Genomic DNA, 14,929 nt, shown 5'->3' with positions numbered 1-14,929 from the left:
GCGGTGAACGGAGCAGAAGGTGTGGTCTCGTATCGTAGCCCTACCTTGAATCTTACCACCGCAGACCTTCAGAGGTCCAATCCTCGGCAGGTCAGTGTTGCTTCAGCTACAAAAGGGGCCAAAACAGGTAGTCCTAACGTGGCTTAGAAAGATTATTTAGACTTTTCCCAAGTGGGGTTGTACTGAGACCCTCCAAGTGTCCAGTTTCTATACCTGCTAAATCCTGTGCAGGCCCATGGTGATGCTTAAGCCAACCCGAGCAGTAGATAGGCAAGTAATTGGCTACACACTGGATTAGTTGGCCCGACAGTACACCATGTGTGTCCATGCCACAGGGGAATTTCCATCAATCAGTGAATATTACACACATTTCTAGACAGGAAGAGAAAACTGGAGCACACAGAAACCCAACGTATGCAGAGGGAGAACATGCCGGTTCTACTTCAAATGGTGCTCGTCTATACTTGTGTGGCAAGACTACATTTTGTAGCTACCATAATATTGGTAGTTAATGTCTTTTTACATAAAATTTATAGCAACACAGCACATGGCCCACCACAATGACCTTACCATCTGAGACTGGTTCTACAAAACAGAATATAACAACGGATCTATATCAGAATAACTATCTTAATAAAAAGTAAACTGGTGTTCAAAAATGTTAAAAAAAAAAAACTTTGAAAATAGCATAACTTTAAATTCTGCGACAGACTGGCGACCTGTCCAGAGTGAACCCCGCCTCTTGCCCTTTAAAAACCTGGAGATAGGCATCAGCACCCCTCGCGACCCCATGAGGGATAAAGTGAGTAACAAAATGGATGGATGGATGTATAACTTTAAATTTTGTTGCCAGCACCATTAACTTCTCTTTCAGAAAACCATTGCCTGTGTATATTTAACACATTCCTTTAGCTGTATGAGCCTTAATTTGGAAGGTCATTGTTACAAACCATGGATCTGCTGTACCTTTCTTTTTAAGTTATTTTATGTTTATCAAATGCAAAATAATGCTGTCCAAGGACTCATTACTTGCTGTAACATTTATATTGAGGCTAGAGGCATTTTTAGATTGTAGAAATCACCAAATCAGACTAGCTGTTGGATTCAGCGTCTGAAGCTCAGAAAGTTACCTACTGCAGGATAAGTTAGTAACCTCTAAACAGATCCGTCTAAGAAATGGAACAGTGCCCTCAATGCTAGTGAAGTGGACATTTCTGTTTAAGCTGTCAAGAATACAGGGATACAGGGATGCAGTAGTGGAAAAACAAATCATGCTCAGTAAAGTTTGGCTCATTTTGAAATTCTTGCACTTTATTATTAGGCCACAAAGACTAAAACTTCACCTTTACTGGAAAAGTATTCCCTTTCTGTTCATTGTGTGATGTACTGGTGCAGTCTTCCTCAAAGCTTCTTAATGCTGGGCTCCCAAATCAACCAGAAAAATCATAGCAAAGCATTCTGTAAATCCAGAATATTACCAAAATTAGAAATATTTTTTGCTTTTGTTACTTCAAGGCTGGACTATTGTAATTATTTACTATCAGGAAGTCCACAAAATGCAGTTCAAAGTATTCAGCTGATCCAAAATCCTGCAACAAGAGGGATCATATTTCTCCTAATTAAGCTTCCCTTCATTGGCTTCCTGTTAAATCAAGAATAGAATTTAAAATTCTCCTTCTAACGTATAAAGCCCTTAATAATCAAGCTCCATCATATATCAGAGCTCTGATTACCCCGTATGTTCCTAACAGAGCACTTCGCTCTCAGACTGCAGGTCTGCTGGTGGTTCCTAGAGTCTCTAAAAGTAGAATGGGAGGCAGATCCTTTAGCTATCAGGCTCCTCTCCTGTGGAACCACCTCCCAGTTTTGGTCCGTGAGGCAGACACCCTGTCTACTTTTAAGACTAATCTTAAAACTTTCCTTTTTGATAAAGCTTATAGTTAGACTTACTTATAGCTATATCCTTAGTTATGCTGCTATAGTTTTAGGCTGCTGGAGGACATCAGGTTCTATTTTTTCTCACTCTGCTGAGTGCTTCTATTCTCCAATTTTCATTATTTCAACTTTTAGTTCTATAATTTTTTACTTCATAGTAGGTTCACCTGGTCCGGCGTTCTGTTAGCTGTGACATCAACCAGGGAGGCATATCATCCACTATTACCATATAATGTAGAGAGGATTCCTGGATCAATGTGTGCTTCTGTGCTTTTGTGTCTCTGCTCCATCTTCTCTAACCCCCAGCCGGTCGAGGCAGATGACCGTTCACAAAGCCTGGTTCTGCTGGAGGTTTTCCTCTCCACTGTCACTTCATGCATGCTCAGTATGAGGGATTGCTGCAAAGCCATCGATAATGCAGACGACTCTCCACTGTGGCTCTACGCTCTTTCAGGAGTGAATGCTGATTGTAAAGACTTGATACAATCTGCTTGGTTTCCTTAGATAGGAAACTTTTTGACCAATCTGTATGATTTGACTGAATTTGATTTTGTAAAGTTCCTTGAGATGACGTGTTGTGAATTGGTGCTTTACATAAAATTTAATTCAACTGTAAATGCTGAGCTGTTAAAGGGATTACAATTGTCTATACACCCGATGTTTAATCAACCTGCTGGTAAAAGCTTTTTAAATATTAACCACCCAAATTCCCAGTTTGGCAAGTCAACATTTCCTTTTTAATACATGTTTTAAAGAGGGTTATAAATGTAAATTACTCCAGCTCTAAAAAATGAAAAAATATAAAATTAAAATAAGACCTTTACCACTCTTTCCACCCAAACAGTAGCTTTCTAAAGCAGTCTTAGTTTAGATACCTGGACTTTTTTCTGTTTAATGTTCCACCTGTACTCCACACTACAAGCATTCTGGGAGAACTGATTTGGAATCCTGTTGGTCTGAAATGAACCTCCAGAGGTGAACAGATCCACAAATAGCCACAGATCTTTTGAGTTGTTTTTATTATTTCACTTTGACATCAGTACAGACCACAAACATTTTGCAGTTTTCTTTTTTTCCTGCGACATCTGTCCAAATGCTTCACAAACTCAAACCAAAGTCATAGCTGCTACAAAACTGAGCCGTTAGTTCACAATGTCCAAATACCAATTAAGAGCTCAAAGCAAAACAAGTGAGGAAACAGAATGTGGACACATTCCTGTCACTTTCTCCCATCACAGATAAAAACACAAATAGGAAAAGGAGGGGAAACAAAACATGCTATGATAAATCATATTTAATCTCCTCTCTATCATATTCTACACGCTGAAGAACTATGCACACTTTGTGATGCATTTACCTTGGCGGCACCCCAACACCACTCGCTGTTTCACTGGTTTCCATCTCCACGATGCAGTGCATCTGGAAAGATAAGTGGCTTTACCAGCTCCACACTCATGAGCCAAGTCACTGTCATGGTCAGCTCAGCCCAAATGCAAACATGACCTCTGATGTCATCGAGCATACAGAGATTTGATTCATTTTACCCATTCTAAAAATAAGACTTCTTACAATTTTCCCCACGCACCACTTTGCTCTTAAACTGCCCTGATGTCTTAAGTTTATCAGGAAAGCCGCAAAACTTACAATATTTTAATGCTGTATGTGAACTAAAGAACCCAGCGTTAATATTTAATAGGCACAATCTTTAGCAAAATAATGAAAAAAATAAACTAAACATTTTTTTTTTCCTTGGACATTGTATCAATTCTAATCCATCCAGTTGGATTAAACTCCAAACATTTACAGGGGTGAGAATTTTCTTTGTTCGGTTGACTTCCGTTTCTTACATCTAAACTATATAAAAACAAACGTGGCAAATATGTTCCAGAACCTATGAGTACCTCCTTCTTAGCTTTTTTAAACAATATGTAACTAATCACGCGCTAAGCGAGCTTCCTCAGTGGCAGACATAAAGCGGCTGCATACTCTGGGTTCACCAGAAACAGTGAACAACAAAAAGTGATCTCAGACCCGTGTAGGTGAATCAGTGACGCGACATACAGAAGTCATGCATAGGAGGGAGCACTCCATGAGAGAGGAAGCATTCAGCGCGCACCGGTTGGCTAGGTCTCTGCATGACCTTCCATCAGTGCTCAGTCAGTATGCAGGGACACGTGCAGACAGGCCGCAGCAGGATAGAAAAGTAACAGAAGTGGTGATGACTCTATTCAGACTGCTGTCCCTTAGAATCATCTCAAGGCGGAACTGCAGGACCGACACATCACTATGTTTTTTAACCGGGTTCAAAAACACCACAAAAACAATCACAAGTAGTAATCTTATTTAACAAAAGTCTGGATCAACAATATATTACAGGCTATATAGGTAAGGGATGAAGATCTGTTCCAGCTTATACTATGACATGCACTGAATGGCAGTCGAGAAAAAAAATAAGAAAAAAATAATAACATAGTAAGAGTTCTACAATAACCACTCCAAAAAGGATTTCTACAACCTCCAGCTACACTTCATCTTAAATGGCACCTTCTAACAGTAACAAACCTGAACTCCTCTTCCTTCCTCCAAGGTCACTGAGGAACATTGTATGGAGTGTAAAATGTCGATAAATCATAGTCGCGGCTTTTCAAGAGCATCTTTCAAAACCGTGAAGGAAAAATTACAAAAACGATCACAGCAACAAACATTTTTTTTAAAAATTTACATTCAATTTTAGCAATCGTTTTCCAGATCATGGCCTGCTTTGGCCTGTTGTCTTAAATTAAACTGAACAACTTTTATATAATCAAGAGTCTTTTATTTTGGCAAAACACAATTCAAACCATTCACATTTTACACTCAACACAACAGCAATCTGAGAAACCATGTGGGAATTAAAGATTTAGGACTCCTCTAAACACAGTGTGCTGCTTATTTCTATAGGGGACTTAAAGAACTACTGGTTAAAATTAAGAAGCCCAATAACACCTTACATAACGCTTACAAAGCTGTTATCGAGCTATAAGGGATTCAAAGCAGCCATCCTAGAACTCGTACTGAGAGCAGTTCTAAGTAGTAATAATTAGAATCCAAATATACACGTGAAAACAAGAGCTCAACACTTAGTGGACTGAACAGGTGCAAAAAACGGTCAAGACTGCTGGGGTTCAGGGGGCTTCCTTCAATATAAAAAGCCAGGCCAATGTGTTCCATGGAGCAGAGAGCCTGTCGTTTTCTGGGTTATTTACAAGAACAGTTTTCTGAAAAATGCTTCTCAGCACAGTGAACTAGACCCAATTATCACAGCTGGCTCAGGGTTCAAAGGGTTTTATCTCCACCTGCTCATGGGTTCAAAACAAAAAGAAAAAAAAACAATCAGTGCATTGCAGAGGGTTGAAACACTGCCTGTAACCAAAAAAAAGAAGTGAACAGGCCAATCAGTAGGAGCAGAGCCAGTCCCAGCTCCTGAAATGACTTCCCATGCACGGAACGTGATGTTAAGTAAAAGGGCAAGATGAGACTGGCCCCAGTAAGCCAAAGGTTAGCTGTGGAACTGCTTTGTTTACCTGCAGGGAACCGTGTGGTTTCTGTACAGACATTTGCTTTTAGGAGCCGGCCGTCGTCCGCCCTGTGCTCTCTGGATATGATGAAACCAGGTCATAGATTCAGTCTAGTTCACTGGAATCGGCCTTCTTTCTGCAGCTGGGAAACGCTGCAGGGTCACATGACCTCCGCATAAGCATGGTGCCTCATGGCTCTGCAGGCACGGCTCTTTTTTAATGTTTGCAAGTTAAGCTGCGCAGTAGTTTTACATTGAACATTGAGTAGCTCTGAGATTTTCTATCTAGCACGGTTCAGTGTAGAGAGGGGGGGGGGGTTGATGAAGCAGGGCGGAGGACTTGGAGAGGGAGGGTTTGGGGAAGTGGAGAGGAGCTGGGTGAGATAAGAGGTTGGTTTTTTCAGAGAGTGATGGAGATGAGGATGGTGGTGGCATGGAGGTTTCTGATGCGGGATCATTCAGTCTTGGTGCGCTTCATAGCTCCAGGAAGTTTCTCTTGCAACCTGTGACAGAAAAATACAAGAATTAAAGCGAAAGCCTTTTCAGCATTCCTCCAGATTAGATATGATTAACATCTTCCACGGACTATACATGTCAGGTTAGCAGAACCTTAGCAGATAAGGCCACACCCTGGACTGTTCCCGCTTCACATGCAGTGACTAAATCTGTCTTTAGATGATGAATGTAGAAGACTTTAAACATTTTCCCAATAACGTCCAGATAAACAAGGAGCAAAGCTAGCCCTCCATTGGTGGTCAAGAGTGTTTTCCTGAACGGGTCTGCCTCATTTGCCCCGATGTGTGACGTATCACCAACAGCATGGATAGAGTGCCATTAGTGATAGCACATTTAGGACACGTTGCTCAGATGAAGTCAGAAGCTACCCTTCCTCCATCAATTGCTTCCAACATGAAATGACAGTTAAAATTGTATCCCTTCACTTACTTTGCCATTGTATTGTTGACTTGAGTGCGCACAACGTCGATGTACTGATCAATCTGGGTCTGCAGGGAAAAACAGACATTCCTTCAGAAAAACTACATTACCTTCCCAATTATTTATTCTTATGACAGTAAAAAAAACAAAATGCAGGAGATGCTCCCTAATGGACGAGACCACAATAGAGCAGAAGCAAGTCAAAAGAAAAAAATTTCTTCAAGTGAGGTTCTGTAAATTATCCACCTGTATCCAATATTCCTTTCTCATCTGATATTCTTGAGAAAAAAAAAGTTGCTAATCAAATGTGTGAACATTTCCACAGTAATGACATGTTTGAAGAGTTTCAGTCAGGCTTGAGAGCTCATAGCACTGAAACAGCTCTGGTGAAGGTCACTAATGATTTTGTAATGGACTCAGATAATGGACTTGTGTCGATACTTGTCCTGTTAAATCTCAGTGCTGCATTTGATAAAGTTGATCACAATATTCTCTTAGAAAGACTTAGACCTGCTTGTAAGGATCTGGTGAACAGAACAGGTCTGGTTTAAAATCCAGCTCAGCCAAAACAACGTCCATGGGGACTTGCACGTGTTGAGAGCTTGCTGAGAGTTGTCAGTCCGCTCCAGCTTTGCCAAGAATGCCAGTGTAAGAGCTCTTTTGGATTTTCATCAAACTAGCAGAGTTGCCTGAGCATTCATGTGCTTTCCAGGTCTCCTGGTTGTTTTAAGATTACCCAGTGGCCTCAAAATGAACTGATTGGGTGGATTAATAGAGTGCATGTCTGACTATCCTGTTGACCTTCATACCTTTGGGGATTTATTTATTTTTATAACAAACCCAGGGTGATGTAACATCTTTCTACTACAGCTAACTTCATACAAACTCACTTGAAATAATCCTGACTAACCCTGTGTTCTATCCTACCAAGTTTATTAGCTTGGATTGTAAGAACAAAATCAAAATGTTAAGCCATGTAGTTTGTCCTGTCTAACTCCTAAGCCACTACAGACGGACATTAGCTGATGTTTTTAGCCTAAACTGACTAATAAAACCAGCAACAGCAAATTGACAAGCCATAACTTATTTTCCGACATGGATGTTGTGTTTCTATTCAGAGATGTATTTATATGTTACGTCATCATAACGTTTAAGGCAGTGATGCTGATGGCCATGCTTTGTGACACCAGAATGACATCATGTCAGCAGCTGGATGGGGCCCACAACAAGAGAGGTGCAGAAAGCCCTCAGTGTCTGATGAAGGCTGGAGTCATCCAGTGAGCTCACAGCTGACGCAGACATGTGCTCCCAGCTGGCATGACTGTGGTACTCCCTAGGGGTGGAGCTGGAAATACATACACACCTTATTCTTCTCATAGACGGGAGGTACAGCAAATAGCAGGATATCCGCTGGAGAACAGAGAACAGATGGGTCAATATGAAGATTCTGCTTGCTGTTAATCATCCTTCTCATCAGAACCTCACATATGCAGCATTCAAATCATCTTAAACATGAACATCATTTGAACATTTATTTCTATCATAATCGGGTAGACCGTTAACTAACTCATATAACGTGTGCACAAATGCAAGGCCTTAAAGAAAATCAACCAGAACTAGCACTATTTAAACTGGGTCCTGATTATTGGTCAGGAAACAGGAAAGGTTTCCATGATGCTTACCCAGGATGAGGATGGTGATTCCATTAAAAACTGCTCCAACATAGGTCAGCAACCACATGACCACAGCCAGCTGTTAGAAAAACAGGCACAGGGCGAATCAGAACTCAAACATTTAGGACCCAACACTCTCAGATGAAGTCAGAAGCTCCTGTTCTTCCACAGCAGCAGCCATCTCATGGGTGTCTGCTGCACACACCTGCTTTTCCAGACTTTTAGAAAATCCTCTCCCAGACACTGTTTGCTCCATTTAAAGCTCATGTTCCACACCTCAACACATCTACAGTCATATAGAGAATCTGTGGCTGCCTCTGCTTTCTGGGCTCCTGCACCCGTCAGGGAGAGACGACTGGACTGATCCCTCCCATGACTTGTTTGGACAAGGACTGGGCTCATTACAAAGGGTTGGTGTATTCATATTAGGAAGGCCATTTGGTTGAATTATTTTATTTGTGTGGCACATTTCAGTAACAAGGCAATTCAAAGTGCTGTACATGCTTCTCCATGTTTGGTTCTGGTTATTTTGTCTTCTTGTTTGGTCCGGACCAAAAGCTGACTTTATTTTCTCCCGGTTGGTGAGGTTTGCTTTCAGATTGTCCTTTTTGCAAGTGAACTATAACTTGTGATAAAACCACACATGTGACGATCGTTGCTCTCATTGGACAGAAATTATGAGGGCGGGACGTAGCGCAGACCAGCAAATGGAAGAAAGCTGTTCTTGTAAGTAGCACCTCTATTCTGCATATTAGTGCTGCTATTACAGCTGATAAATCATAGTGAGTGGCAAGAGCAGCTCATTCAACGCAGGTTTCCAGATAATTTATTTCTAATTTTGTAACGGCGTTGGAGGATGGGTCCTGCAAACTGAAGGACTCCCAGCAGGGACGGCGGCAGGTATGATTTCAGTACTACTTTACTGTTACGGTGGCTTGTTGAGTCCAAAGAGATGCAAGTTTTCTGTAGTTGCTTCAGCTCGAGGCCGTCTAGCATTCAAACCAGAAGCGAACCACACCACGGTCCATTTGGAAGCAAACCGAAACCACAGCATCTGTAGGACCCAGATGTGTTCCCAGAGAACAGCAACTTTGGTTGCATATTGACTAAAAAAAGAAAAACAACTAATTCCACATATCAATCAGAAGAAACAAAAAATAACTAGGAATTGGATGTTCTATCATTGTGATGGAACAATGTGGCTATTTCTGATAAAATAAAAAGAAATGTAAGCAAAGCCAGAGGGTACTGACAGACAAGTCACAGGTGAAGCTCCCTCTGTCAGAGTCAAAGCCCGACCATGTTAGCCAAGAGCTGCATGGGAGGTGCCAGATACCTGAACACAATCATCTGAAAGCGAGCGTGCCCCTCCCAAATAACCGATGACAAATGTCTCTACAAACACAGTCTAGTCATCACCTTAGGTGAGGCCAGGAATGCAGCTGAACCAGTGATTCATCAGTTTCACCTTCTGGCTGAGTGCCTGCTGTACCCTGCTTCATAAAGAAGAACAAAGGAGCAGCCTCCTACGGTTTGTTCAGCTGCAGTGACTCCCATCACCAGCTGTCAATAAAACCTTCATTTAGAGCTTATTAAATTCATTTCTAGAATAGCTCAGTCTCTGACCTAGCCATTAATACTATGAATGTGTAGTGATGTGGCCCTTTGGGAGATTTGAACCAACTAACCCTCCACATTGTAATTTAATGATGCAGTGAGACCTACTGTAGGGCTTTGATGGTTTTTTTGCCCCCATACCAACAGTCACGCTCATCTACATTCAGTACCAGCTGGACTGAAAGCTGCTCTCTGACAGCAGTTTAAACTGCAGTCCTGTTATCAGGCATCGTAACTGCCTTCTTGTCCCTGGGGGTTTATTTTTTCAAGCAGAAATGATTTCAGGAAGATTAACTCCTGCTGAGCGACTATAAAAAGACTGCCCCTGTGAGACTGGCCTTGATGAGACACAACGGAACTGGATTTCTGTAAAATGCAGAGGAAACGATGAGAACCCAGGAAGATAGATAGTGCTGCTGCTCTTCACCTTTAGAGAGTCCACAAGGTCCTCAACCAAAAACAGGTGGCTCATCTGCTTGAGGGCTCGGTTGATGTGGGCCAGACTGGTGTCCACGTGCTTGCGGAAGGTCTCTGGAGGGATGCTGACATCCTTCTCTATCAGCGCTCTGCGGAGAAAAATTGGGAGGAGGGAAGAAAATGAGACCACAAAATGAGGCTGAGTGTTGAAGCAGAAAAGCAACAGAGATCCCTAAATAACCAGCCTGTGGTGAGAAGGCTTTACACTAAGCCCAGCAGCCCTTAGACACAGCTAAACACAGGATTCAGGAGATATTTTCATGACAATCATCGACTCATTAAGGAGGGGGGGGGGGGGGGGGGGTTGCTTTTGTGCGCACAGCTCAGTACGGTTACAATATTAAGCTGTGAAAGTGCTGGTATCGTCATGTACGAGCCTGATTAAGCCCTCTTTAGTTTTGTTTTATGGCCGACGTCCCAACATGAGTCCTGTAGAGAAAACAATGGTAGGTCTTGGTCTTACTTGAATGGGTGTCCGTCGTTAGACTTCTGCACGGCCTGGATGACAGACTTGTAGATGCGGAAGGTGATGGTGACGCAGAGCAGGGCGAGCAGCAGGTAGGAGATCACGCTGATGACACTGAAGGCTGCCAACGACAGCAGCAGGAGCAGGGACAGGCCGAACACCACACCCGACTTCTTCGGGTCCCGCCAGTGGATCAAAGAGTGAACTGTGGGGAGGTAAGAGGCGCGTTAGACTACGGTGTGACCTACTGGCCTTAAACTAAACAGTAGGGCTGCCCCGGTCTGCTCCAGAGATCAGACCGGGGTCTTGATAAACGCTCTGGCTGTGCGATTATGTGCAAACCCAGTGAGTCAGGAAGTCATGTTCTGAGTGACCAAGGTTTGGAACTCAGTCCGGTTTTATGTTGATATGAGAAATCAACATAAATCAGTTTTCTCTGACAATTTAAGTGTTTTTCCACCCTTGCAGAGTTATTCAGAATGAAGAAGCTGTACTGCCTGCTGAGCCTTCCTGGCCGTCTGGGTCATGTGACCCGCTCTGGCCACCGTGGGACCGGGCTACAGCTGCATTCAGCTCAATCGATCATGTTAGTTCTGCACAGGATTACCTGCACCCACCCAGAAATGTTACAAGCCCAATTCCCAACGCGTCATAGCAACACAGGAAGCGGTGATGCTGGCGTTAGCCATCAGAAGAAAGGAGAGGTGGTTAAGTGCTGAGTCAGATGTCCATTTAGCCATGAGTGCTGTGTGCAACCAGTTGTCAGAGAATTGCAGCAGCTTTCTTAAGTAAGTTAAAAGTGTTGGAGCAGCTTACTGCAGCTGTCCTGGAGAACCTCCAGCTGGGACAAAAGTACTTTGCTGCCAGGAATCACAGACGCTGCAGCATCATGGATGTCTTGGTGCTTTAAGAATGACACCCTCTCAGTAGTACTGTGGAGCATTTAAAAATGAGATGTCACGTGTTCTTTTAATGCACTTTGAAGCTGCTGGGGTTTATGGGATACACAAGACACCGATTTTATTAAGTTGGGATTGGGTTTTGGTATAGAGCAAATGTTACAAAAGACTGGTACAAAAAGGGATTTCCGATTTGCACATCCCTAATGAGTCATATTTAAAATTACAATTCTCAACAAAAGGAGGGAGTTTTTTACGTAGAACCAATCAGAAAAAGAACTAGAGCCATCAGCCCATTACTTTGCTGCTGGTGTACTTGAACTTTCCCACTGGGGGTCAATACAAATAATTTCTAGTGTATTCTAATAATTCTACCTATGAAAGAGCTGGATCTGTCTGAACCAGAGGTGAGTAAGGTCAGAATGCTAAACATTGGCTTCTTTACATAGAGAACAATGGTTTATTTAGCTTTGGCGAGCAAATAATACGTTACCATGTTCCAAAAATGCCATCTGCACCCCAGAATACCTAAGGCGAGGAAGCCCTACATGTCGATGTAACAGCTCGGGTCTAAGGTGGTTATGCAAGGCTAAATTGGGTTGCCCCTTTCTGCAATCCCTTCCCTGAGTTTGTGGAAACAAGGTTTTAAACAGCCGTATGTGGGTGGTAGTGGAGAAACCACGTGGCCTAATGTCCCTGGGGCTCTATGCAGCTCAGTTCTACCGCCCCTCTGTCAGTCAGCATTTTAGGAGAGTAAAGCTGTGGCAGGTTGGTTCTATGTGCATCTGTTCAGGACATCCACTGGGATGAAGAAGCCCAGGTTCCTTTTATTCCAGGACCTAAGAGGATGGAGAGAACTGGATCTATACAGACATCTGACTTCACCAGAACTAAATCCAATTTTAAAAGGTGCATAATGTCACCTCAGCTGTTCAGACTTGATGTTGCATGGATCACTTCTTATAAATCCTGCTTTCCTGCCATTAAAAAAGGCAGTATTTACAGTTAGCAGGGAACAAGGTTTTGCTGTACTGTATGGGTTTGGGTCTCCTACCAGCATGCTTTGCTGTCTGTGCCCACAGGGAAGCAGCCAGAGTTCAACGGGCCTTATTCTTCTCTCTCCCTCACCCTCACTGTACTCTGCGGAGGCAAAGCGGCCTACTTTCAGAGTTCTCCTTTTAAATATAGAAACTCACAAACGTCGCTGCAGTCCTCAGTGCAAACAGACAGGAGCCAAAGGCAAACACACACAGGAGGTACAAACGATCAGCTCTGCCTAGTGCCAACTAGGATTTCAGGGTTGTTTAAAGCGTCTTTTGTGATATATATGGCCCTATGGAAGCAGCTTGCAGCAAACTAGCTTTTAGAAGTGATTTTATGTTGGGGAGCCGGAGTTTTGGATGTAGATATGTTTGTAGTGACGGACCAATCAATCAGCCAGTGACTGAGCCACTCAGGGAAAACGGGTCAATTTCAGACTGCTGAGCGGAAATCCTGACCATCCTGGAGCTGCATCCTAAAACAGGTAATTCAGTGGTGTGGTTGTGACTGCACTGAACAACACATCAGGGGCCAATATTATCGCCCCATTTTATCCTTTAACAGTTCGGACAAACATGCAAGACATGAGAAGTGCTGGAGGCGACTAGTCTGCTGTCTTTCTCTAGTGCCATGTCTCTGACTGGGTCATCCACACTAAATCTGTTGTACATATTACTGGGTGTGATGAGCACAAAACATTCAAGTATGCAACCCTCATGCCTTTTGTAGTTAGCCCTATTGGTTCCATATGGTCAGCATTCTTTCTACATCCTTGTGGATCATTTTTTATGTCAGTTGTGTTCTGTTTGTTTAGCCGGGTTTAATTAGTTGAGTTGAATTAAAAATGTAGCCGTTTTGTCTTCATAGAAGCATCTCTGGATCACTTCAGCCCTTTGCTAATTTATGCACCTATTTTATAACAATGGGAATCCTTATTATATCAACTCTAAACCTGTATTTTCTGCCCAGGCATTTAAGCTACAGCTGAGTGATATGGCCAAAAAGATCATCACAATATGGTTTTGTATACGATGGCTTCAATAAAAATGGCAGTTTCAAATCAGAACTCCAGTTTCTAAGAAAAGTTTCTATTGAAACAGATACTAAGACAAATGAAAATAATTTAATAATAAAACAATAACTACTAAAATTTATTTTCAGAAACTGCCAGACACTGAATCTTTAAGAATTGCAAGACCTCATTAATATGCTCACACCTACTCAACAGGACACCTTGAGGCAGAAATCCCTTCTCCAGTACAGTTACACGCAGATAATGCAAGTCTCCTTCACACTACTGTTGTGCTTCGATGATGCTGAACCCACACACCCCTGTTAGGCCACAAAAAAGATACTCAGCTCCAACTGACATTTCCTTTAAGCTCTGCCATCTATCCTCTGCTCTAATTGCAGGAGGCCCAGCCCACAGTTGTATGCTGGGTCAGCTCTTGGGTTCCACATGTCGTCCAGTGAATGTCAGGATTACTGTCTGCATACCTGCAGCTGTGTGTGTGTGTGTGTGTGTGTGTGGAGGGAATGAATACCTTGTTTGCTACGGTCAAACATGTTGGAAAAAGCCCTGATCTGAGTAACCATGGAAACAAACTTATTTCAAACTGCTCTCATACGGAATAAAAAGAAAAGCAGCAGATAAATGAGCTGGAGGCAAACTATCCCCTCAGATGGCATCTTGTTGAAGCCCAAGTATAAAATGGCAGCACCAAAATAACTGTGCACCAAGACGGCTGCAAGCTGTGCTCTCAACTTTGATTTTCTGCACCGTGCTTCAACACTACCAAGTGTGTTATGGCCAGAAACCTGACCTGGGGATTGACTGTACCACTGTGTAACTTTCATGGTTCTGATCAACAAACACTGGGCACCAACTCCCTCTCTGGTGGAAGACCACTGGCAAGCTGGAAAGGACAGAGGGGCAGGAGAGGGTCACGGGATCCATTTTCTGAGGATGACATGTAGCTTTAGTCTCAAACTAAGCTATGATGTCATTCACATCATGTTTTACTGGATATTGGGTTTCATAATGAATGCAAGAGGAAATACACAGCAAGCTTTTCTAAAGTCAAGGCAATACAATACTGCCCAAGTCCAACTCTAACAGTGATTTTGGTATAAGGAATTACTTCTCTTTTTATACTTTGACTGGCCTCTGTTATAAGGAATTTGTCGTTTTAGCATGATTACAAGTTAAGCATTAAGATTGTCTAACAAATATCTTCTACAATTGCATTCCTGCATTTTGGTCTTTGGGGATGTACATGTACAGTCATGATTTGACAGCTGAACGCTCTGGGCCAAGTTGGTGCTCGCC

The 14,929-nt window shown here is 42.6% G+C and overlaps 1 protein-coding gene across 3 annotated transcripts in view; it reads right to left on the bottom strand.

Annotated features, from left to right (window-relative positions):
* Positions 1-2,937: 2,937 nt before the first annotated feature.
* The window catches only part of rtn3 (reticulon 3), a 39,571-nt gene continuing 27,579 nt past the window's right edge, over positions 2,938-14,929 (bottom strand). For all 3 annotated transcript variants that reach the window (XM_021309540.2, XM_021309538.2, XM_021309539.2), the window contains 6 exons: positions 10,658-10,865; positions 10,145-10,283; positions 8,110-8,179; positions 7,791-7,837; positions 6,437-6,495; positions 2,938-5,994 (listed from right to left, as the gene is read on the bottom strand). In XM_021309540.2, the coding sequence (XP_021165215.2) occupies positions 5,946-5,994; positions 6,437-6,495; positions 7,791-7,837; positions 8,110-8,179; positions 10,145-10,283; positions 10,658-10,865 (572 nt within the window). In that variant the 3' untranslated portion in view covers positions 2,938-5,945. The remainder of the gene's footprint in view (positions 5,995-6,436; positions 6,496-7,790; positions 7,838-8,109; positions 8,180-10,144; positions 10,284-10,657; positions 10,866-14,929) is intronic.

Source organism: Fundulus heteroclitus, chromosome 14, assembly GCF_011125445.2.
Source record: "Fundulus heteroclitus isolate FHET01 chromosome 14, MU-UCD_Fhet_4.1, whole genome shotgun sequence".
Taxonomy (NCBI): Eukaryota; Metazoa; Chordata; class Actinopteri; order Cyprinodontiformes; family Fundulidae; genus Fundulus; species Fundulus heteroclitus.
Note: the sequence above shows the minus strand (reverse complement) of the source record. Positions and strands in the feature narration are given on the sequence as shown.